Genomic DNA, 24225 nt, shown 5'->3' with positions numbered 1-24225 from the left:
TCCAGGTCATAGTAAAGGAATTTAAGTCGAAAGAAACAGTTGCTTTTGACTTTGAGATTATTATTATTAACTATTAAAGTGTCTCGTGCAGCCGTTAAAGCCTGTTAGATACTGAACAAACATCTGTGAGGAGAGTTACAGATGTTTAAACCTCAGGATCAGAGCCACTGGTCACGAAAGAGACAGTTGTCAAGGAGTTGTTGAGTGTTTGTCAGTAGATTTTACCAGAAAGTCTGATGGAATACAGATTCATGGTTCTGCTAGTTTCACCCTGTGTTAACCTCTGTGGGGGGCGACGGGGGGCAACGACAGGCTCCGTGTGGCGTCGTTCATCTCAGTGCAGAGGAGGAAGAAGAGCTCCAGTGTTGCAGCTCACACGAGCCACAGACTCACAAAGGCTCAGTGAGGACGCACAAAGAGCCGCAACAACAACAAACACACAGACACACAAAGACCCAGTGTCCACGGCAACAACAGCCGCCGCTTTGTCCCCTCATCAGGCCACCGCTCAGCAGCCCCGATGACATCATCACCACCACCACCTTCATCATCTTCATCATCTTCATCTTCATCAATCACAGGTTTTACCACACTGGTCCTGACAGCTCCACTGTGTGTGTGTGTGTGTGTGTGTGTGTGTGTGTGTGTGTGTGTGTGTGTGTGTGTGTGTGTGTGTGTGTCATAGATTATAGATGAAGCAGGTCACATGACCGCTCCCTGCTGGCTGCTGATTGGTCCACAGACAGCAGGTGAGCTGACAGGTGAGAGGAGGCTGATGAATGATTGATGACTCAGCAGCTTCAGCTTCACCAGGTCTCAGTTTGGTTCCTAGAGACAGAGACACTGCAAGGTCGGTCTGGTTCTACTGGTTCTAGTCTGCTTCTAGTCTGCTTCTACTGGTTCTAGTCTGCTTCTACTGGTTCTAGTCTGCTTCTAGTGCTTCTAGTCTGCTTCTACTGCTTCTAGTCTGCTTCTACTGCTTCTAGTCTGCTTCTACTGGTTCTAGTCTGCTTCTACTGGTTCTAGTCTGCTTCTACTGGTTCTAGTCTGCTTCTACTGGTTCTAGTCTGCTTCTACTGGTTCTGGTCTGCTTCTACTGTTCTAGTCTGCTTCTAGTGCTTCTAGTCTGCTTCTAGTGCTTCTAGTCTGCTTCTAGTCTGCTTCTAGTGCTTCTAGTCTGCTTCTAGTCTGCTTCTAGTGCTTCTAGTCTGCTTCTACTGCTTCTAGTCTGCTTCTAATGGTTCTAGTCTGCTTCTACTGGTTCTAGTCTGCTTCTACTGCTTCTAGTCTGCTTCTACTGGTTCTAGTCTGCTTCTACTGCTTCTAGTCTGCTTCTACTGGTTCTAGTCTGCTTCTACTGGTTCTGGTCTGCTTCTACTGTTCTAGTCTGCTTCTAGTGCTTCTAGTCTGCTTCTAGTGCTTCTAGTCTGCTTCTAGTGCTTCTAGTCTGCTTCTAGTCTGCTTCTACTGCTTCTAGTCTGGTTCTAGTCTGCTTCTACTGGTTCTAGTCTGCTTCTACTGGTTCTAGTCTGCTTCTACTGGTTCTAGTCTGCTTCTACTGGTTCTAGTCTGCTTCTACTGGTTCTAGTCTGCTTCTACTGGTTCTGGTCTGCTTCTAGTCTGCTTCTAGTCTTGTGTGTGTGTGTGTGTGTGTGTGTGTGTCTGTGTGTGTGTCTGTGTGTGTGTGTTGTGACGGAGGTCGAGGACCGACTTCCTTCAGACCTTCAGAATAAAAGTGCTGCACTAAAGTCCTGATGTTGTTTGTAGCTTCCAGACGCCGTCATGGAGCCGGACGCCGTCGGTAAGCTCCGCCCCCGTGATGTGTTCACTGACCTTTAACCCTGTCAAGCTGCAGGTGTTTACTTCCTGTTTCCTGTTCAGAGGAGCTGATGGAAATCCGACCGTCTGTTTATCGAGCCGCCATGAAGCTGCAGTCGCTACGGAAACTCTGTCACCGTGAGTGTTTTGTCAGAATGATGTCACTGTGATGTCACATGTAATAGAAAGTGCTTCTCTTCTCACTGTGTTTGTGTTTCCAGTTAACGCCGTGTCCGTTCCACACGTCACGGCGGCGTTCGGCTCGGCGGGCGGAGCTCGGCAGGACGCGGGCCTGAACAGACAGGAAGTGGCCTGGACGCTCAGCAGGATGTTCGAGAGCGTGTCACAGGAAGTGGAAGGTCATGTGACGGCGGCGGAGGAGACGTGTGATCTGATGTTCAGACTCTACGACAGGTCAGAGCTGCGTGTGCACGGTGCAACGTTTCCACTTGGAAAACCGGGAGAAGGGTTGACTTGTTTAATGTCCTGGAAAATTATTTAACGAACAGTTAAAGGTTGAATAGAAATACCAGAACAACAACAGAAAAAGAATTCCAGCAGTCGATTGCCAGACCGTTGCTAGGTAGAACAGGCTAGGGACTCCACTCTGATCAGAGGACAGCAGAGGAGGAGAACTAAGCAGGATATTTACCTTATGTTTCATTTTTAACATCATTAACAGCATAATAAATGACTTGTAGCTTGTTACAGGGAGAGTGGAGGCTCTCTGCCTTCCACACCGCTGCTGGAAACCAAACCTGCGCTCAGAGCCTCCGCTGTCACTGCTCTTGTCTCGGTGAAGAAAAAAAAAAGGAGCTCGGTGGCACCGGGAGTCCGCGACAGTAAACGTGTTTATGACAGATAAGACTACACAAATACATCCATCCTAACGCCACGTGTCGGCTACGGGCAGGTACGAATGTAAACAGAACGTGACAGAAAATCATTGTCAAACTCGTCAAAAAATTTTTAAATAATTAATTCAGACTAAATATAATTTTTTATGGAAAAGCAATACTTTCATTCTGTACCCCTCTAAACGCCCCATGGCTGTATTATTTTTGAAAAAATATAGCTTTTAATAAATATATTACATAATTATTCAACCTGTAACTTATATTTTACTTGTATGAACTTATTTATTCTTCTCAAATAATGTTTTCCACGAAATAAATTCTCAACATCCTCCACCCCGATAAACTACAGTTTATCTAAATTTCCAAAGGATATAGCAGCTGAATTGGTCTCGGCAGACGATGAACCGCCAGGTGATGCCCTTCTCTCGTCGCTGTGGATCTTTGATGCCTTTCCAGAACTCCTTCAGGTCCTGATCAGCTCTCTTGAATGTCTCGGCGTTGTCTGAGTCATAATCCTCTTCTAGAGATGAATCTTTTCAGTGCTGGCAGGAAGTTCTCTGTGAACAGGTCTCAAGTCAAGTCAAGTCGAGAGATCTTTATTGTCCCTGGGGGGAAATTTGCGGTGCAGCCAGCAGCAAAAAACAACAGTAAAATGCACAATAGTGACACAAACGATGACATGAAGCTAATAATTAAAAGAGATGGAATACACAACAACATGGATGACATGGGACAACGACACGGGACAACAATTAACATCAATCCAACAAACAAGTGCCACACTGGATAAAAACAAGGAGTTAAAGTGACCACGGTTAGCAGGTCTGAGACCAGCTCCAAGTGCGCAGCTCTGGCTACAGCGCAAGGGAACAGCACTATGTACGATTCTGTCATGGAGTTCTGTGCCTTCACATAGAGCGGCGACTCTGTTATTCTGTCCTTTGGTAGCGGTGCAGTTGTCTGTTGTCCAGCCTTTGCTTTGAATTTTGAAGTGCACATCTTGACACCACCTTCTTGACTACTTGTCGTGCTCTCAAAATCCTATATTTCTCTCTTGTCTGCACTAAAGTGTCTTGTACCCCTGCGTGCATGTGTCACACCACACAATTAGGAATAAAAGCTTAAAAGTTTAAAAGGTTCTAGAACTTGGATTGGTTGGGAACCACGTTGAGTTAAAATAACAAGACACAAGTTGGAATAAAAGGGGAGACACTGTTTATTCACAATAGAATGTGCATTTCTGTTGGGCTGGATTTAAGATGCAGCACGGCCTTCAATCAGGGGAGGGGCAGCAGGACAATCTATTCCTAAAAGGACACAGCACAGATTTAAAACAAGTCCAGGAGATGGTTTATAATAAAAACCAAAATTGATAAGACACAGGTCTCGTTACCTCGACTCTTGTTAGATTCCTCTCATCATGAGGCTTTAGTAGAACTCCAAGGGGGAAGGGGCCCACTCCTTCCGCAGTACTACACCGTTTGATGCCTCAGCCTTTGTTGAGCTTGCTCTCCTCCAACCTGTTGATTTCTAGGAGAGAGTTAGAACCAGAGGGAGGTGAACATGGAAAAATATCCAACTTTCCTCTTCTTTAGGGTGCCAGTGATCCTCTGTGAGGGGGGGGGGGTTCCAGGTAAGTGGGGGGAGTCCTCTTCTGCCCAACACAGTCCAGCACAGCACAGCACAGCAGCCTCCTCTTCACAGCCAGTCTTCACACTGAATGTCTGAAACAGTCTTCATACCACTCCACACTGATTAGTTAATTTAATGCAGCTGTCACCTCCAGCTCCTCATGGTGCGTTCAGGTGCACTGACACTGTTGTCCAAAACACACTAAGGCTGGTTCAAAACACCATGTTATGACACACTCCCCCACTTTTTCCTGTCCACGTCCTCGGGGACCCAATTGTTCCTGTAGGTCCTGGTGGCAACCTCCCCCCATCAGTTATATTTTGCACTCACCAGCCATAACGCTCCGGTGGCTGGCCTACGTTTGTTCTTCGTGAGCGTCGGGCTGGAGAAACTGGGCGGTCATCTTCTCTGGCCTCATGGACTGTCCTATGGGAGGCTAGCATCAGCCATTGAGTTGCCATGTCTGCCACGGGGCCACGGGCATCATCGTTGGCTGGTTGGATTTCTTCCTGCACAAGATTATGGAAAGTACACAGACGTAATCTATTACGGTGAATGGTCCGGAGGGGGCCCTCCTTACCTTCTGGCCGTACCTGGTATGTTGGTCCCCCAGGTGAGGCAGGTTGCTTGACCACCACATAGACATGTGGTTCCCATCTGTCAGCGAGTTTCCCTTGGTCGTAGCGGCGAGTTGTGTGTACCAACACCCGCTCACCAGGGAGAAAAGGTTGGAACTTCGCCTTTCGGTCGTAGCGCTCCTTGTCTCTGGAGGAGGCTTTGGCGAGATTTTCACCCACTTTTTGGTAGGCCAGGGCCAGTCTTTCATGGTGACATTGTACCCACTGTTCTGTGGTAACCATGGTGGTGGGCTTCCACACTCCAGATGCTACCTCCACTGGGAGGCGGGCATTCCAGCCATACATGAGAAAGTGGGGGGTATAGCCTGTAGAAGCATGTGTGGAATTATTATAGGCCTGAACCAGTTCTGGCAAATGCTGGACCCACCTTGAACGCTGTTCGATTTCCAGGGTACCCAACATGTTGAGCAGGGTCTGGTTCCAACGCTCACAGGTGGCGTTGCCCTCCGGATGGTAGGGTGTTGTCCTGCTTTTCCTGCATCCATAATATTGACAAAGTTCTTTCATCAAAGCAGAGTCAAAGTTTGCACCTTGGTCCGAGTGGAAACGTTCAGGACATCCCACAGTCTGAATTATGTGTTTGAGGATAGCTTTGACTGTGGTACTTGCCGTTTGGTCCCGTGTGGGGATGGCCCATGCATACTTTGTGAATAGATCAGTTGCTACAAGTACATACTGGTATGCATCTGTAGGTCGACTCAAGGTCAAAAAGTCAAGAGCTACGACTTCAAGGGGGGCATGTGTAATAATGGACATCATGGGTGCTTTACCTTCAGGATGTGACTTACGTCGAATGCATCTTTCACACCTGGATGTCCACTCGGCCACATCTTTTTCCATCTGAGGCCAATAGAAAGCTCTACGGAGGGTGGAACAGATCTTTGCAGCACCCAAGTGGCCTTGGCGTCTGTGGTACTCATCCCATGTGGCCCAACGATGCTGTAGGGGGACAAGAATCTGAGACATTAATTCTTTAGAGGCGGGGTCCTGGACCCACCGAATCAACACTCCATCCACCATTTCAAGGCGGTCCCACTGCCTAAGGAGTCGGGTCACAGCTGCCGGCTCTTTACTGCGCTCTCTTTTTGTAGGTGGCTGTTCTCTGCTGATGTAATACCTCAGGCGCTGAATGGTGACGTCTCCCTCCTGTAATGACTGCCAGTGGCCAGGGGCCCATACAGCATGCACTGTACAAGCCTCGATTTCAGAGGTTTCTTTTGGAGGATGGGAGCTTTGGACCTGTGGTGGGAGTCGAGACAGCACATCAGCGTTAGCATTTTCTTTTCCTGGCCTATACTTCACATCGAAGTGGAAATTAGCAAGCTGAGCTGCCCAGCGTTGTTCAACGGCCCCCAATTTAGCCGACTGAAGGTGAACAAGGGGATTGTTATCTGTAAACACAGTGAACTGCGTGCCCCAGAGGAAGTCTTTAAACTTGTCAGTCACAGCCCATTTTAGAGCGAGAAGTTCAAGCTTGAACGAACTATAATTAGCATCGTTCCGTTCTGCTGGATGGAGGCTGCGGCTGGCATAGGCTATCACACGTTCTTTTCCTTCCTGAACCTGTGCAAGAACTGCACCTAAGCCTGTGAGGCTGGCATCAGTGTAAACTCTGAAGGGGAGGGCAAAATCTGCAAAACCAAGAACTGGGGCTTGAGCAAGTGCCTCCTTCAGGGTTTTGAAGGCCTCCTCACACTCTGTGGACCATTGTACCATTGTTTTCTTCTCATTTTTGGGGACACCGGCCAAAAGGGCATTAAGTGGCTGTGCTACTTTGGAGAAGCCAGCAATGAAGCGCCGGTAATAGCCAGCAAAGCCGAGAAATGACCTTACTTGACTGACAGTCTGTGGTATGACCCAGTTTTGCACACAGGATATCTTTTCAGGGTCTGGAGCCACTCCTTCTCCACTCACCACATGTCCGAGGAACTTCACCTGCCTCTGGAATAAAGCACATTTGTCAGGGCGTAACTTCAAGCCAAAACTAGACAGTCTTTTAAATACCTTTTCGAGGTCGTTCATGTGGGTTTCAAAGTCGGCAGAGAAGACGATGACATCATCCAGGTATACTAATGCAGAGTCAGAGACTAGACCCCCCAGGCATCTCTGCATCAGCCTCTGAAACGTTGCAGGAGCGTTACAGAGGCCAAAGGGCATGCGTTCAAACTCATATAACCCAAATGGGGTACAAAAGGCAGTTTTTTCTCTGTCTTGAGGTGCAACCTCCACCTGCCAGTAGCCGCTGGCCAGGTCCAGAGTGGAGTAGTATTCAGCCTTGGAGAGAGTGGTTAATGCCTCTTCAATGCGTGGTAGTGGGTGGGCATCTTTATGAGTGACAGCATTTAGTTTGCGATAGTCAACACAAAAACGCAACTCACCACTCTTCTTGCGGACGAGGACAATGGGGGCGGCCCATGGGCTGGAGCTCTCTTTTATGATTCCGGCTTTCAACATGTCCTTCAGGAGGCCACGGACTTCCTGGTACATGGTTGGCGGGATGGGCCGGTACCGCTCACGGATTGGTGCCGCTACACCAGTGGGGATGTTGTGTTGCACCTGTCCTGTACGCCCGAAGTCCTCGTCATGCTTTGCAAACAAATGTCCCCAATTATGCAACATGGCCTGCATCTTCTCCTGTTGGATGTTAGTCAAGCCATCACCTTGGAAACACAGATTTTGTACAATCTCGTCCTTGCAGTCGGTGCTCACCTGTCCTACACCCACCTCCACAACACCAGGGCTGACTTCTTTTAGGATGAGGTCCTCCATTTCTCTTATGTCAGATGGACAGGCTGAAGAAGTGGCAATGGATTGATAGCGCTTTAACCATATAGGGTAAGGGGCCAGGTTTCTTACCCGTACTGGTATTCGTCCACGGGTTGCAGTAGCCAACGCTCTAGCAGCAGAGACCAGCCCGGACTCTTCCAAGGGTTCCACCAATACACTATCTCCATCGAGGACACTGGATGGCGCTCTCGTCCAGAGCAAGATCTCACTCTGGCCTGGAACACAAACAGGGGACTTGTAGGCTGGCCGAAGGGTCCCAGAGGGGGGTGTCACGTCAATACGTCTGCAAACCTCAAATGACATTTCCCAGGCCCTTTTCACTGGGTTTGGGGCAGAAGCAAAGTTATGTTTTGCCTGTGAATCAGGTCCAACTGCATGCCAACAGCACTGGATAACGTTCATACCCAACAGAGGTGGTTCATTTGGGTCACCAGTTATATCCTCAGTGATGACGACTCCCAACTCACCCAGTGCCAGGTCCCCCACTTTTACATCCATCATGGCGTAGCCTACATAGGGTATCTTGGTCTTGTTGGCTGCCCTTAGCCGTAGCCACTTGAGGTCTCCAACAGGACCTACTTCCTGCATGGGGAAAAGACGGTTAAAACAGGTTTCAGACATTAATGTCACAGGTGAGCCCGTGTCCATTATACAACTCACAGTTTTACCGTTAAAGGTCACTGGGACTTTTGGGCAAGACCCAACTACAGCTTCTCTGGTAAGTTCATTCTGGGCCGCTGTATGGCTACCCGTCACCTGGCCCGTGGTAACTGGGTTCAGCAGTTTAAATCTTGCTGTGGGCATTCTCTGTAGAGGTGGCCACTTACTCCACACCGCTTACATATAGGTCGGCCTTGCTCATCCCACCTCAAACCAAAACTTGTGTCTTTGGCGGAATTATGGTGCTGTGCATGTGCTCTAGAAGTGGCTCTCGACCTCCTCCCTGAATCCCTAGTTTGGAGTCTCTCCTGCTGGTGTGGTCTCCTAGGGCTTGGGCTACGTGGCCTCCGATCTCCCCTTTGCTGGTAAGGTGTAGGGCTGCGAGGGTAGCATTGATGGTTGATTGGGCTATTATGAGGGGGAGTTACCTGTTGCACTGGGGAGGAGCGGAGCCTCTGGAACTCCTGTTGTATGACCTCACATATATGTCCCTTCACCTCCTCCAGTATTTCATCCTTAAGCTCTGCTTTCCAGCTTGTTGTCAGGTTTGGCGCCACCCTCCTTTCGGTAACAGAGGCACATGTCGACTCTAGCCGATCCCCCTCCACTTGGTCCATCTCCATGTCTAGAGCCATTTGCCGAGTCCTAGCAAATGTAAAATCTGGGGTCTCTCTAAGTTGTTTTCTTACCCCACTTCGAATGGCTCCTGGTTGCAGCCCTGTGACGAACTGGTCACGTAGCTGGACATCCATCCGTGCAGGAGCTTGAGGGTCTCTGGACTGCAGTCTCTTACCCAGCTCCCGAAGGCGAAGAGCATAGGCTCGAACAGTTTCTGCTGGCTTTTGTCTGCAGTCAAAAAACATAGATCGTAGTGAACCAATAAACTCTCTATCACCATACAGTTCGTCAAGAAAGTCAAATATCATTGCAGGAGTGGCTCTCTCGTCTTCATCCAAAATCAAGACTTCTCGTCTGGCTTCTCCTTCGAGAGTACTAATGATGAAGTCACATTGTTGTGCTTCAGTCCATACCTGTGCTCTGAGAATGGCTTGCATCTGGTTTCTCCACTCATTAAAATCCAGGCCATGGCCGGTGAATTTTGGGGCCCAGGGTGCCCCTATGAAAAAGGGTGCCACCATGGCAGGTGCTGGATTTGCCATAATTCCTGGTCTAGTATATTAACCCAATGAGGTCCCAACACTACAGTCCAAGTCCTGCCAAAACAACGCCAAAATATGTCACACCACACAATTAGGAATAAAAGCTTAAAAGTTTAAAAGGTTCTAGAACTTGGATTGGTTGGGAACCACGTTGAGTTAAAATAACAAGACACAAGTTGGAATAAAAGGGGAGACACTGTTTATTCACAATAGAATGTGCATTTCTGTTGGGCTGGATTTAAGATGCAGCACGGCCTTCAATCAGGGGAGGGGCAGCAGGACAATCTATTCCTAAAAGGACACAGCACAGATTTAAAACAAGTCCAGGAGATGGTTTATAATAAAAACCAAAATTGATAAGACACAGGTCTCGTTACCTCGACTCTTGTTAGATTCCTCTCATCATGAGGCTTTAGTAGAACTCCAAGGGGGAAGGGGCCCACTCCTTCCGCAGTACTACACCGTTTGATGCCTCAGCCTTTGTTGAGCTTGCTCTCCTCCAACCTGTTGATTTCTAGGAGAGAGTTAGAACCAGAGGGAGGTGAACATGGAAAAATATCCAACTTTCCTCTTCTTTAGGGTGCCAGTGATCCTCTGTGAGGGGGGGGGGGGTTCCAGGTAAGTGGGGGGAGTCCTCTTCTGCCCAACACAGTCCAGCACAGCACAGCACAGCAGCCTCCTCTTCACAGCCAGTCTTCACACTGAATGTCTGAAACAGTCTTCATACCACTCCACACTGATTAGTTAATTTAATGCAGCTGTCACCTCCAGCTCCTCATGGTGCGTTCAGGTGCACTGACACTGTTGTCCAAAACACACTAAGGCTGGTTCAAAACACCATGTTATGACACATGCATTATCTTTTCATGTTGATGCTGCACCAACATGCTTGTGGCTGTTCTGCTGTCTGCTCGGAGCACTGTTTTTAGTTTACTGTACTTCTCCAGACATAAAACAGGTTCTAAGAAGTCTATGTCTTGATTAACAAACTGTACAACAATCTGGTGTTTGGATCTGAGTTCAGACTTTACCTTCCTGGACATCTTCCTCTGCTCTGCTTCAGGTCCTGCACCGTCAGGCCTCTGGTGGGAAGGTCAGCTGGATTCATCTTTCCTTCACAGTGAGACCGTGACCGTGGGTCGGTTACAGTCTGGATTTCTGTCACTCTATTTGCTACAAACTGTTTCCACTTGTGAGCAGAACTGCAGATCCAGCGTAGCACTATCATTGAGTCTGTCCATAGTCTGAGTTGTGTCTTGTGCAGCTGCAGTGACTGGTGCAGTTGTCGGAGCTCTGAGCACCACTGTTGCAGTTCCTCATCCCACCTAAGCCCTCTTCTCCACATCTCTTGGAACAAGCATTTCATCCTGACAGTGAAAGGGGTCAAGAATCCTAGAGGGTCAAAAATGCAAGAACAGGAAAAACTGCAGAACACTTCTTTTTGTGTTTTCTCTTTCTTTCAGAATATCAAGCAGCCTCCTGAGGTCGAACACGTGTTTCTGGCTGAGCAGTGCAATCCATCGAGCTCTCCTGCCATTTTTCTTTGAGCTCAGGAGAGTTCGTCATCCACTTACATCGCTCCATGGCTCTGTGGCTGCGAGTAAGAATGGGCTTGATGAAGCTCCAAACACCACTCTTGTCATCCTAAGCATGCGCAGCTTCTCGTCTTTCTCCTCTGTTGGTGGGCTTGTGAACCACAGATATCTTACAGCATCCTGGTCTATTTCTGAGAGTGAAATCCGCAGAAACGTAATGGTGCCGGTCTGCTGCTCTGTGAACGGTAAACCAGCCGAAACGAGTAAAATAGCTTATTCAAGACCAATGCTGCTGGAGTTAAGGAAAAACAAAATTTGAGTAAACCACTGCATTCCGCGAACTACGGAGGAAGTACCGCGGGAGTCGTGCCGGGGTGAAGCAATTCCGTCAGTTCTGATGGGGAATGTAAATGCGCTGATGAACAAGTTGACAAGTTGTCCGCGCTGGTCGGGAGCCAGAGGATCTACCGGGAGAGCTCACTGACCACTGACTGAGCTAATGTGGAGCTACCTGGATTCACCATGCTGCAGAGACTGTGAACTGTTGGCTGTTCGCCTCAGGCCGTATTATCTATCACAGCATCTTGAGGCAAGGCAAGGCAAGGCAAGGCAAGGCAAGGCAATTTTATTTGTATAGCCCGTTTTTACAAACAGTTTGTCTCAAAGGGCTTTACATGGCATCGTAACAACATCCTCTGTCCTTAGACCCTCACATCGACTGAGGAAAAACTCCATGGAAAACCCTTTGAGGCTCTGATATCATCTCTGGGGATTTTAACCACCACCTTGGAAACCTCGCTGCCAGCAATTCATCAGTATGTGGACTGCCCCACCCACAGGAACAGAACCATCAATCTGCTTTACACCGTGTCCTAACTGGATGCGACGCGAGCGAGCGACAGCTGCTAAATTAATGGTTTCCTATTGTAATGTCCTAACTGACCCTTCGCGTAAGCCCCGCCCCCTTGGTTACTGTTGCTACGGCGGGCAAGCTTTCACTCCCAGCCATGCTCCTGGCAGTATTTGGTATCGATTTCAAAGGAAATATCAGCAAATTTCTGGATAAACTGTTCTGAGATAATAGAGAGAAGAAGTCACAAAGATCATTCATAGTTTTCAGTGACGTGACTCGCGCAGGAGGATAAAACATCTGTTCAACGACACGACTGGACAATGTACAGAGCAGCAGTAAGGGCCGGTAATTTTACCGTCTATCAACCCACGAAGACTTAGGTCATCTCACTGGTCATGAAACGTTGTCACACTGCAAGTTTTTGGGCGATTGTGAACCACATACAGCTTTCGCTGCTGTTTTTTTTTCTCCCACCGCTGTATCAGTCAGTGAAAGCAGTCCCTGCATGGAGGATCCCTCGCCTAAAAGCCCAGGTAAACGCGGTAAAAGTACAGCTGTCATTTCGGAGGTGAACATATGGTTATCCCCATATTTACACTTGCTCAAGTCGAAAAAAAAGTCCGCTCGTATCTGAACATCTCTATATTACTGCTGCCGCCGCCGCCACCGCCGTAGTAGCAGCGGCAACAACAACATCCTTCTCTACAAACAAATGTTTTTCGTCCTAGTCTCAAAATGTGTCCACAAAAGCAAACGTAATGACTCACTGCGGAAAGCTTGCCAGGCCTATAGTTACGGCTGCTAACGTAGGATTGGACAATAGCCGTTTGTGGGAGGAGTTGGCGAAGGGTCAATTGGCTGCGAGCGACGCAGCGCGATGCAGCGTTTAGAGCGTTCAGCGTTCAGCGTCGGAAATTAGCGGTGGCCACGGGCCATTTGCCCCTCAATTTGACCAAGAATGCCCCCAAAAATCATGATAGTTTTTTCAGAAACAAATATATTTATATCTGTACGTTATCATACTTTAATTTTCATTAATTTACCATCGCGTCTCATTATTCTCCTGATGTCGGCTTAATGTAATGTAAACAGATTGCGCTGATACATGTGAGTAATGTGACAGACAGCGGGGCAGTGTTGCAGCTGCTGTGCTGCGATGGACCTGATCAGACTGGTGGTGGTCCACAGTGAATCAGTCTGGATCCTCCACCGTCACCAGATCCCCCGAAAGCCCCCGCAAATAATACATCGACAAGAAATTAAGTGGCAAATTGCATCTTTTCGTCGGCTTATATTTTTTTTAAATTTTTTATCTTAACGTCACTGCAACATGCGGCTCTCAGTGCTTGTCGGTGCTGTGTAGTTAGAGCTGTGTCTCCCCCCTGTTTCCCAGGTAGGAGGGGGGCAGTAGCCCATCTAGGGCTGGGTGATAAAACAGTATAAACTGAAATAACTTTTCTTCGATAGAAATATAAGACGTGGTCGATAGGTTTCATTCATCCATGTTTTGGTAGACAATACAAATAACCAATGATATTGAGAGTGGCACCGTGCGGAACCAATCATGTGGCTGGAATAGAGCCAGTCAACAGTAACACGTGTATTTGTTTAGGTTGCTGCAGACGTGCACATCAGCTGACACCGCCTGTAAAAAAAAAAAAAAAAAAAGAGAGAGAGAGAGAGAATGAGTGTTGTCTCGAAAAAAAACAGTAGTCTAAAGGAGAACTTGGACAAGTGACTGAAAAGATGCGTGGTGCGCAATGGGGACACCAGGCAGTTGGAGCGGACCGCGGTCACGGTGCGGCCGCTCTGCTGGTCACCCCATGTGTGCAACACATAAAGGAGGCTTCAAGGAGACTAGCGGACTTTTTTTTTTTAATAGCCTCATTCATCTTGGGCGGGGGGCGGTGCGCCGTCTTATAATGTTACAGAAAACCCTGCATTATGTTTTTGCTACTCGTGTTCCTACACTATAGAGACAACTTGCTGTTGGCTATATATTTCAAGAAACTTGTTTTCTGTTTAAAAGGCACAATTCACCCATCTTTTAACCGGGCAGTTACGTCTCCAGTCTGATAATACATCCATGTGACGAGCGCACAGCTGATGTGCTTCCATTCCAACAGACGCACGGATTCAGTGTGGACAGAGAGCGTCAGATGTGACGCGATTGTCGGACGCTCGCTCGCGTCGCATCCAGTTAGGACACGGTGTTATACCAACACCGGAGATGCATATTCAGCAGTGCGCTCCTACCCCCCCTGTGGGAAGTCGGACCACAACCTGGTTCACCTGCAGCCCAGTGCTCAGCCTCAGCCTACAACAACACGGCTACAGATGGTACTGCTGAAAGGACATAGAGGGAGCAGCTCAGTGCCTGATGGACTACATGACCTTCTGCATGGACGCTGTTGTTCCTGTCGAGGAGCTACGCTGCTATGCTAATAACAAGCCTTGGATCACGAGCGAGGTAAAAATGGTCCTGAACAGGAAGAAGAGGGCTTTTAAAAACGGAGACCGGGAGGAGTTGAGAAGGGTGAAGAAGGAGCTCAAACTCTGCCTGAGGGAAGTTAAGGTGTCATACAAGAGGAGGTTGGAGGGGAAGCAAAGGGAAAATAACACCCAGGAGTTTTGGGAGGGGGTGGGAATCATCACCGGCTGCAAAAAGAAGGAGACTGGAGGTGGAGAGGGGAGCATAGAGACAGCGAATGAACTAAACATCTTCTTCACCCAGGACGGACAGACGGGACATAGATGTTGTTACAGACAAGAAAACAGTTTATAACAGAGAATGTGAGAAACATGGAAATGTTAACAACAGCTGATGAGGGAAGCTTCTGGTAGGCAAGGGAGGAAGGGAGAGCAGGCCAGCATAATGGGAGGACTGGATGGCAGACTGGTTCATGGGAAGGGAGGGCTTAACAGCACGGGGGAAAGGGCGGGAGGGGGGGTGATGTAGGCGGCGGCTGGTGCAGAGAGATGGAGCTCCGGTGGATCTGTGGAAACACAGAGAGAGTGCGAGACACCAAGGCCAAACTACAAAGTACAACAGATAAAGATAATGGCAGTTCAGTACATCAGACCATCAACTGCTGGATAACCACTGCTCCCCCAAATCCTCTCCCCTATCTGCCCTATCTGCCCCATCTGCCCCCTCTTCCCATCTACCAATGGGACCTCACTCTGGAAAACATCTTGCATCATCAACGACTTCAGGCCAAGGGGGCAGTTGTCGGTCTGAGAAGTGAAGCTCACATCCGCGTTCAAAAAACTGCAATCCCCTCTTCTTCCTCTGGGGGCTGGTGTCAGAAAGCAGCATTCTCCATAGACCCCCATGTTAAAATCACTGACTTTACATCCTCAATAGACATGATCAAAGCCTGGTGTCAGCACATTTTTTGGTCTCAATCGATAGTTTCTACCCCCGCACACACTCTGAGGGGGGTGAATTTTTTTTTAACTCTACCGTTTTACTGTTATTAGGTTAAAACTCTGGCCAATCAGGGCGCGGAAACGTTGAGTGACAGGTCCGAGCAGCTCCGTGGACAGGCTGCTTCGAGGCCAGTGGGCGGGTTCTCGGCCGGCCAATCCAACATGGCGCTGTTCAGGCCGCCATATTTGAGTCACAAAAACGACTCCCCAAAACCAATGGGTGACGTCACGGACGCTACGTCCATTCTTTTTACAGTCTATGCTTCAGGCCAGTTGCCCTTTAGACCTTCAGTACTGCACCATCTAAAGCCACAAGCATCTGCTCCGATTCGCAGACAGGGAGAGGATATGGACAGGAAGCCTCTTCTAGAGACGATAGGGACAAGAAGATCAGGCAGACTGGGGACGTGGATTACCGGAACCGTGTCCTGTGGTCTGAAGAGAGATCTGGTTGGTGGTTTGGGGCTGCATGAGTTCTGCTGACATTGGGGAGCTGCAGTTCATAGAGGGAACCAACGCCAACATGTACTGTGACATGCTGAAGCAGAGCTTGACCCCCTCCCTTCAGACAGTACATGTTGAAACGTGGAGGGAGGGAACACATTTGTTCAAGGAAGGAAGGAAGGGAGGGGGAAAGGATTGTGGAAAGAAGGAAAGGAAAGATGGAGGGAAGAAACAGATTTTTTCAAAGAAGAAAGAAGGAAGAAGGGAGGAAAGGTAAGGTAAGGTAAAGGTAAAGGTACTTTATTAGTCACATATACAGCTTGTACAGTGAAATTCTTTCTCTGCATTTAACCCATCCCTGAGGAGCAGTGGGCAGCCGCGGTGCAGCGCCCGGGGACCAACTCCAGATTATGAGCCAGTGCCTTTGGTCAGGGGCACTGACTGGAGGATTAACCTAGCCGACATGTTTTTAGTGGTGGGGGAAACCGGAGCACCCGGAGGAAACCCACGCAGACACGGGGAGAACATGCAAACTCCACACAGAAAGGTCGGGAAAGAAGGAAAGGGAAGGAAAGAAAGATGGATGAATATGGAACAGATTGGGTCAATTGGATCAAGGAAAGAAAGATGGAGGGAGAGAATAGATCAGGTCAACTGGATCAAAAGAAGAAGGAAGGAAGGGGAAAAGGATTGTGGAAAGAAGGAAGGGGCAGATGAAGGAAAGAAGGAAGGATGGAGGAAGGGAGGAGGAAAGGATTGTGGAAAGAAGGAAAGGAAAGATGGAGGGAGGAAACAGATTGTTTCAAGGAAGGAAGGAAAGATGGAGGGAGGGAACAGATCAGGTCAATCGGATCAAAAGAGGAAGGAAGGAAGGAAGGAAGGGGAAAAGGATTGTGGAAAGAAGGAAGGGAAAGATGACGGAAGGAAGGAAGGATGGAGGAAGGGAACAGAAGACAACAGGATCAGTCCCAGCCGGGTACAGTGTGTTGTGTTGTGTTGCAGGAATCAAACAGGTTACGTTGCTGCTGCTTCTCTCCACACGGCCCTCATCGCTCTGTCCTCAGACCAGCCGTCCAACAAATACTCAGGTGAGGCCACGCCCCCTCGCTCCGATGATGTCATCTGTCAATCAGACTTTCAGAATAAAACGCAGGCTGAAGTCTCCTTCAGAATAAAAGTCTGGTTCCTGTGCTGCAGCCCTGCTGGCAGTTTTAGGACGCAGCTCGTGGTCGTTGAGCCGCTCGTCGCTCCGGTGTCTGCTGCACGACCTCAGCCAGGTAACCGCCACAGGATGCCATTTCCCAGCATGCTCCTCTCCTCTCCTCTCCTCTGCCTCCATTTCCCAGCATGCTCCTCTCCTCTGCCTCCGTTTCCCAGCATGCGCCTCTCCTCTCCTCTGCCTCCGTTTCCCAGCATGCTCCTCTCCTCTGCCTCCGTTTCCCAGCATGCTCCTCTCCCTCCATTTCCCAGCATGCTCCTCTGCTCTGCCTCCATTTCCCAGCATGCTCCTCTGCTCTGCCTCCATTTCCCAGCATGCTCCTCTCCTCTCCTTCCATTTCCCAGCATGCTCCTCTGCTCTCCCGCTCTCTCTGACTACTGCGATGCGTTCAGGTCCCGGCGGCGGTGCAGGAGGAAGCGGTGTTCGGCGGCATGGAGGTGGCGGTGAGGTCGTGTTTTAACGGGGTGAGTGCACACCAGCGGGCCGCGGGTGGTTGGTGGTTGGTGGTCGTCGTGGCAACAATCTAGTCTGTGCTTCCAGGTGTCGACCCCGATGGCGAGTAAAGAACACGTGTTGTCATGGCTGCAGAGCGAGCCGCGTCTGTTGCTGTGGTTACCGACGCTGCACCGACTATCTGTCAGTCAAAACGTCCGTCACGCGGTTCGATGCCACACCTGTAAGACACGCCCCCTCGCCGGCCTCAGGTAACGCTGCACGCTACACGCTCACCTGAATGCATCGTCACACCGGACTAACACCTGTCTGTGTGTGTGTGTGTGTGTGTGTGTGCGTCTGTGTGTGTGTGTGCAGGTTTCGCTGTATGAAGTGCGTGAACGTTCACATGTGTCTGAGCTGCTTCATGACGCGACGTCACACCAGGAAACACAAGACGCATCATCCAGTGGTGGAGTTCTGCTCTCAGGTGAGTGAGACAGGTAGAGACAGACAGGTAGAGACAGACAGGTAGAGACCGCTCAGCAGCTCCAGGCCTCACACTCTTTGACACAGACATTAGATACCTGCTCTATGCAGATGACCTCATTCTGTTGTCCCCAACCAGTGATGGTCTCCAACATAACCTGACCATCCTGGAACAATACTGCCACAACTGGGCCTTGAATGTTAACTTCAAGAAAACCCAAATCATGATCTTTCAAAAAAAACCCAGATGTCTTGAAAACAAATATCATTTTACACTAAACAATAGGCTAATTGAACATACAAAACATTACACTTACCTTGGTCTGACTATATCTGCATCAGGAAGTTTCAATTTGGCAATAAATGCACTCAAAGATAAAGCACGTAGGGCAATGTACACATTCAAAACCAAACTAATCAAAATTAATATTCCAATTCGAATCTGGACGAAAATATTTGATCATGTAATTTTACCCATAGCTCTGTATGGAAGTGAGGTCTGGGGTCCACTCAGTTGTTTACAGTGTGAGTTATGGGATAAACACCCAACAGAGGCCCTGCACACGGAATTCTGTAGAAGAATTCTGAAAGTTCAGAGAAAGACCCCAAACAACGCCTGCAGAGCAGAGCTGGGTCGTTTCCCATTATTACTAAACATCCAAAAACGGGCAATGACATTTTGGAACCATCTAAATAGTAGCCCAAAAGACACACTTCCCTTTAAAACATTAAAAACCCAAGAGCTGAACCCAGAAAACAGCCCCCTCACTCAGCTGATAGTGAAGCTCAGTAACCTGGCTCCCATCAGCTCAGCCTCAAAACACCAGAGAATAAAAATGATCATTAATCAATCAAAAGATTTATATTTAGAATATTAGGAAAAGAAAACAAAAACTCAAAGCAGACTAAATTGTTATTTAACTCTAAACAGAGAATATAAATTGGCCGAATACCTCCACTCTGTTAGAGACATAAAACAAAGACTGATCCTGACCAAGTACAGGCTGAGTGACCACCAGCTAGCTGTAGAGAAAGGACGACACCGACAGACATGGCTGCCCAGAGAGCAGCGGCTATGTGCTCACTGCTCCACAGGAGAGATAGAGACAGAGATGCACTTCCTGCTCCACTGTGAGAAATACTCTTTAATAAGAGACGCTCACTTTAAAGAAATAAATAAGAAAATCAAAAGATTCCACCTGCTAACACCAGAGGAGAAAATGTCAGTCCTGCTAGAAGGGACAGCAGCTCCTCTGGCAGCCAGGTATGTGTCTGCTTGTCACAACCTGAGGGACTCTTTAGCATCCTGACTTGCACCATTGTTTGTACCTGATTGTACTGGATTTTATTGTTGTGTAGTTTTATGGAATATTGTTTATTTGTTATTGAATATTGAGATGTGTATATGTACTGTATATATGTTATATTGAAATGTATTTGTGAGTGCTTTGTGCAGTGCTTTGGCAACAATGGGTTTCAGTTCATGCCAATAAAGCTAATTGAATTGAATTGAATTGAATTAGAGACAGACAGGTAGAGACAGACAAGTAGAGACAGACAGGTAGAGACAGACAAGTAGAGACAGACAGGTAGAGACAGACAAGTAGAGACAGACAGGTAGAGACAGACAGGTAGAGAGAGACAGACAGGTAGAGACAGACAGGTAGAGACAGACAAGTAGAGACAGACAGGTAGAGACAGACAGGTAGAGACAGACAAGTAGAGACAGACAGGTAGAGACAGACAGGTAGAGACAGACAAGTAGAGACAGACAGGTAGAGACAGACAGGTAGAGACAGACAGGTAGAGACAGACAAGTAGAGACAGAGAGGTAGAGACAGACAGGTAGAGACAGACAAGTAGAGACAGACAGGTAGAGACAGACAGGTAGAGACAGACAGGTAGAGACAGACAAGTAGAGACAGAGAGGTAGAGACAGACAGGTAGAGACAGACAAGTAGAGACAGAGAGGTAGAGACAGACAGACAGGTGGAGACAGACAGGTAGAGACAGACAAGTAGAGACAGGCAGAGACAGACAGGTAGAGAGAGACAGACAGGTAGAGACAGACAGGTGAGAGACAGACAGGTAGAGAGAGACAGACAGGTAAAGACAGACAGACAGGTAGAGACAGACAAGTAGAGACAGACAGGTAGAGACAGGTGGAGACAGACAGGTGAGAGACAGACAGGTAGAGAGACAGACAGGTAAAGACAGACAGACAGGTGGAGACAGACAGGTAGAGACGTCTATGGTCAGATCGCCCTGACCAAGATGGCGGCTGTGTTGACGCGCCTGAATGCGGCGTCTCCGTGTATCTATGGTAACCATGTTGATGATGTCATCCTCCTCAGCCCACCTGGAGAGAGTCTCTGTCCTCGTTAATGCACAGCGCTCGTCACAACCTGTTGCCACGGCGACACACTGAGAGAGAAGCTGATAGGAGGAGGGTCCTGATGTGGGCGGAGCCAGCGGAGACGGAGAACAGGTGAGACAGGTGAGTCTTTAGCTACCTGCTGATTCACTTCCTGTTGATTAAACTCTCTGTCTCTCAGAGCTCCGCCCCCTTCTGACACCGACACACCACTGGCCGATCCAGCCGCCGGTCCGTCTCTCAGAGCTCCGCCCCCTTCTGACGCCGACACACCACTGGCCGATCCAGCCGCCGGTCCGTCCAACGACAGAGAGGTTTCCCATGATGCCTCGGTGCAGGCGACCTCAGGTGACGAGTCGAAGGCGTCAACGCTGCTCAGAGAGATCCAGAACCTGCACCGAGACAAATGGTGAGACTGGACCTGGACCAGGACCAGGACCAGGACCAGGACCTGGTTCTGGTTCTGGTTCTGGTTCTGGACTTGGACATGGACCAGGACCTGGTTCTGGACCTGGACCTGGACCTGGACCAGGACTAGGACCAGATCCAGAACTAGATCCAGGTCTAACGGTCTCGTCCCTTCAGGCTTCTGGAGCAGCAGATGAAGTCGTGGCGTCTTACCGTCCAATCAGAGCAAGGCGTCCTGGAGGACAGGTGCTCGGAGATGGAGGTTACCATGGAAACACTGAGACGGCACAACGAGCGTCTGCAGGCGACGCTCACGCAGGTAAACGAGCTGTGACGTCGTCATGGGGTCATAAACCGTGTTTCCACTGCAGGAGTTCCTGGTAAAGGGAGGGGGTAGGAACTTCTACAGGAACCGTCCTCTCACTCGGCCCTCTCAGTGGTCGTGTTTCCACTGCAGAGTAGGACCCCGCAGCGACGTCATGAGTTTCGATCGCCGCTTAATCGCTGTGCGACAGTTTCGACCGTGACGTCACCCAGGCAGGTCACAAGCACATGCACAAAAATCATAACAACAACGAAGAAGGATGGAAAGAGCTGAGGCGGTAGGCGCGTTTCTGGTGTGTGTGTTTGTGCACATGGCGGTTGATTGTAATCCTGCTTGAGTTTTTTTTTTTTTTTTTTTACACTTTTCACGGCATTGTTTTGCGGTGTGATGGATCCCCAGTGTGTCGAGGTGCGCTGATATTTTAATTTCGCCGCGATGACTCAAACCCCCTCTGAATCTCCTCGGTGCCGTAGACTGCAATCAATGTCTGCACCTCATCGTCGGTCCATTTGTGTACATCTTCCTGCTGTTTTCTTGTTGTTTACAGCGGTGTCTGCTAGGCTAATGCTCCCCTTCTGCTCCCCCTTTTAAAAATGCCGGTTGTTTTGGTGCTTTCTGGTAGCGTCAGAGCCTGCTCTAGCTTTAGCCAATCAGCGCTGGGTTAACCTCGAGCCCCACCCAGGAGCTTTTCAGGGCCGAACGGAGTTGGCCCCTGTAAAAGTTCCTGTAAATGGCCCTGTGGGGGAGGTTCCTGCAGTGGAAACACGCACCAACGGGGCTGGCCCCGTAAAATTACCCCAAAGTTCCTGCAATGGAAACGCGCCTATAGTTACCATAGAAACCACTGCTTTAAACGCATTGAAAATTACCCATGAGCCTCAGTGGTCCAGCTGCCAGGTGCATGCTGGGAGTAATAGTTGAGCTCAGTCGTCTGTTTGTGATTCAGGCTCTAAACAAGATGGAGGCTCAACGCCACGACAACGAGACGGAGGAGGACGTCGTCACGGAGACGGACGACGACGTCACGCTTCCTGACGCTCAATCAAACACTGAGGAGGAGGAGGAGGAGGAAGAGGAGGTGAAGGACGGAGGGAGAGAGGAGGAACTAACTACATCTCCCACAATGCACCTGTCACATGCCGTCAGCTGGGAGGGGGAGGGGCTCTGCCGTCCAATAGGAGAGCAGGACACACCAGAGGAGGCGGGGCCAGAGAACGGCCACGCCCACCTGTCTCCAGAGGAGGATTATGGGATGTGTAGTGTAGAGGAGGATTATGGGATGTGTAGTCCAGAGGAGGATTATGGGATGTGTAGTCTAGAGGAGCAGCTGCAGGAAACGGTCGCCAGACTGAAGACGGAGATGGAGACGGAGAGACGGACAGGTGACACACACACACACACACACACAGAGGGGGTATCAGTGTGTTACCACAGTGCCCCCTGCTGGTCACACTCCCTCAGTGAATCAAGTTTTTCAGATTTTTCTCTTGAAATTGTGTTGGTTCATAGAGGCCAGGCAGTTTCTTCTTCTTGTGAGTGATGATGAAACTTTTATTTTGAAAACCATGAGAGGAAGTAAAAAGTGTTTGATGTGTCCAGGTGAGAGGAAGGGGGCGGAGCTTCTGGAGGCGGCGGCCCAGGTGGGGGGGCGTGTCCAGCAGCTGGTGGACGCTGTGAGGTCACACAAACACACACACTGACAGGTGAGTTACTTACACACACACACACATGCGCGCGCGCACGCACGCACACACACACACACACACACACACTCTGACTCAGGTAATAAAATGTTTTTATTCAACGTAGAAAAGTTCAGACAGAAACATGACGCCCACACCCGTCGCCATAGTTACCACAACATCACATCAGATTTTCCATTTGTGTGAGAAACTTAAAGGTTGAGTCTGGAGTTTTGTGTCCAACAATAAACATTAGACTCGTTTACGTCATAGCTGCGCGTGCCGATGTAAACACAGCCAGCGGAGGTTCTGGACGAGGTCAGGTCGGACCTCTGCCTGGTTGATTGGTTAAAACAGCCTTCCCATTTTACCTCACATCGCCACCTATCGTTGTGGCATATGTATTACACGTGCATTGCGTCACTTGGTAGCGGATTCCACGGTTGCGTGTGTACGGAGTATTTTTATTACACCACTCGTGTGGATGTGGAACAAAACTTCGGTTTCAAAAATGCCAATGACAGAGCTCAGGTGAAGCTACGTGCAGCAGAGTAGGAGGCTCAGGGCTGCTAGCCGCACTAGCTGTCTCTGATGCTAACGAGTGCTAACACGTCTCACTCTCTCAGCAGCAGCAGTTGTCATGACAACAAAGAAAAAGAAACACAGTCTGAGTGAAGCGCTGGAGCCGCGAACCAATTCCCCACCGTCACCGACAATTAAAGCCTCGACTGGTAACAAGTATGAGGGCCGTTGTAGTGAGCTAGCTCGATGCTAACTTCGGCTAGAGGTAGCGGTTAGCATCCGCCGCTAACACCGTCTTCCCATCGCACCACAACGGCATAACAACCAGGGCTTGAAATTAGCGGTCGCCACTCGCCATTTGCGACCCAGATTCCTATGTGGCGAGACAGATTTTTAGCTGTCTCGCCATTTGGCGAGCTAGAAAAAATGAGACTCCCAATCTGTTTCCAGGGTTTCCTCCAGTGTATTATAAGCTTATAGTCACCTGACAACGTCACAACTTAGTCGCGCATAACGGGACACGTGACGGACATCATGCTCATCAGACCGCTGCTTCACAGCTGACCGAGAGAAACGCACCGAGCCCAGTTAATGTGAGCCGAGCCGCGGCTCCAAAAGGCTCAGTCAGCTGCTGTAGCACAGCTGGTAGCTGGTAGCTGTTAGCTGTTAGCACGCCGGAGTCGGTGGTCGGACTATCCGACGGACGGACGGGGGGCGGGGGGGGTGGTATTTGAACACTGTACAATCAGCGCGATAGAGCGCATTTACTAGCGGCAAAGTGCCAACTGTCCATGCGCCCGTGTCTGTGTGCGCGCGCACTCGCGTGCGTGTGTGTGTGTGTGCGTGCGTGCGAGAGAGACGGCAGGTGGACTGACTGGCAGAGATGAGAGTTGGTGAAGCGCTGTTTAAAAATTATTATTATACTGGTCTTCTTTGAGTGGGGTGGGATTGTGGGAGG

General features: G+C 49.3%; 1 protein-coding gene across 1 annotated transcript; it reads left to right on the top strand.

Moving 5' to 3' along the window:
* The first annotated feature begins 1863 nt into the window (after window positions 1-1863).
* On the top strand, window positions 1864-22763 carry dytn (dystrotelin). The gene is made up of 12 exons (XM_085803847.1): window positions 1864-1956; window positions 2040-2232; window positions 16819-16904; window positions 17014-17093; window positions 17428-17499; window positions 17576-17739; window positions 17846-17957; window positions 20311-20444; window positions 20512-20739; window positions 20916-21057; window positions 22010-22445; window positions 22663-22763. The coding sequence occupies exons 1-12, from the start codon at window positions 1890-1892 to the stop codon at window positions 22761-22763; spliced, it is 1815 nt and encodes a 604-aa protein (XP_085659973.1). The 5' UTR covers window positions 1864-1889.
* The last annotated feature ends 1462 nt before the right edge of the window (window positions 22764-24225 follow it).

Source organism: Trachurus japonicus, chromosome 2, assembly GCF_045865225.1.
Source record: "Trachurus japonicus isolate A0001 chromosome 2, Traja_1.0".
Lineage (NCBI taxonomy): Eukaryota > Metazoa > Chordata > Actinopteri > Carangiformes > Carangidae > Trachurus > Trachurus japonicus.
This window is presented reverse-complemented; position numbering and strand designations above follow the sequence as displayed.

Excerpts from the sequence above, each read along its gene's own strand:
- dytn (XM_085803847.1), top strand. The coding sequence starts at position 1,890 with ATGGAAATCCGACCGTCTGTTTATCGAGCCGCCATGAAGCTGCAGTCG. Across the intron at positions 21,058-22,009 it reads TGCAGGCGACGCTCACGCAG|GCTCTAAACAAGATGGAGGC; the intron begins GTAAACGAGCTG and ends TTTGTGATTCAG. Across the intron at positions 22,446-22,662 it reads GGAGACGGAGAGACGGACAG|GTGAGAGGAAGGGGGCGGAG; the intron begins GTGACACACACA and ends TGATGTGTCCAG.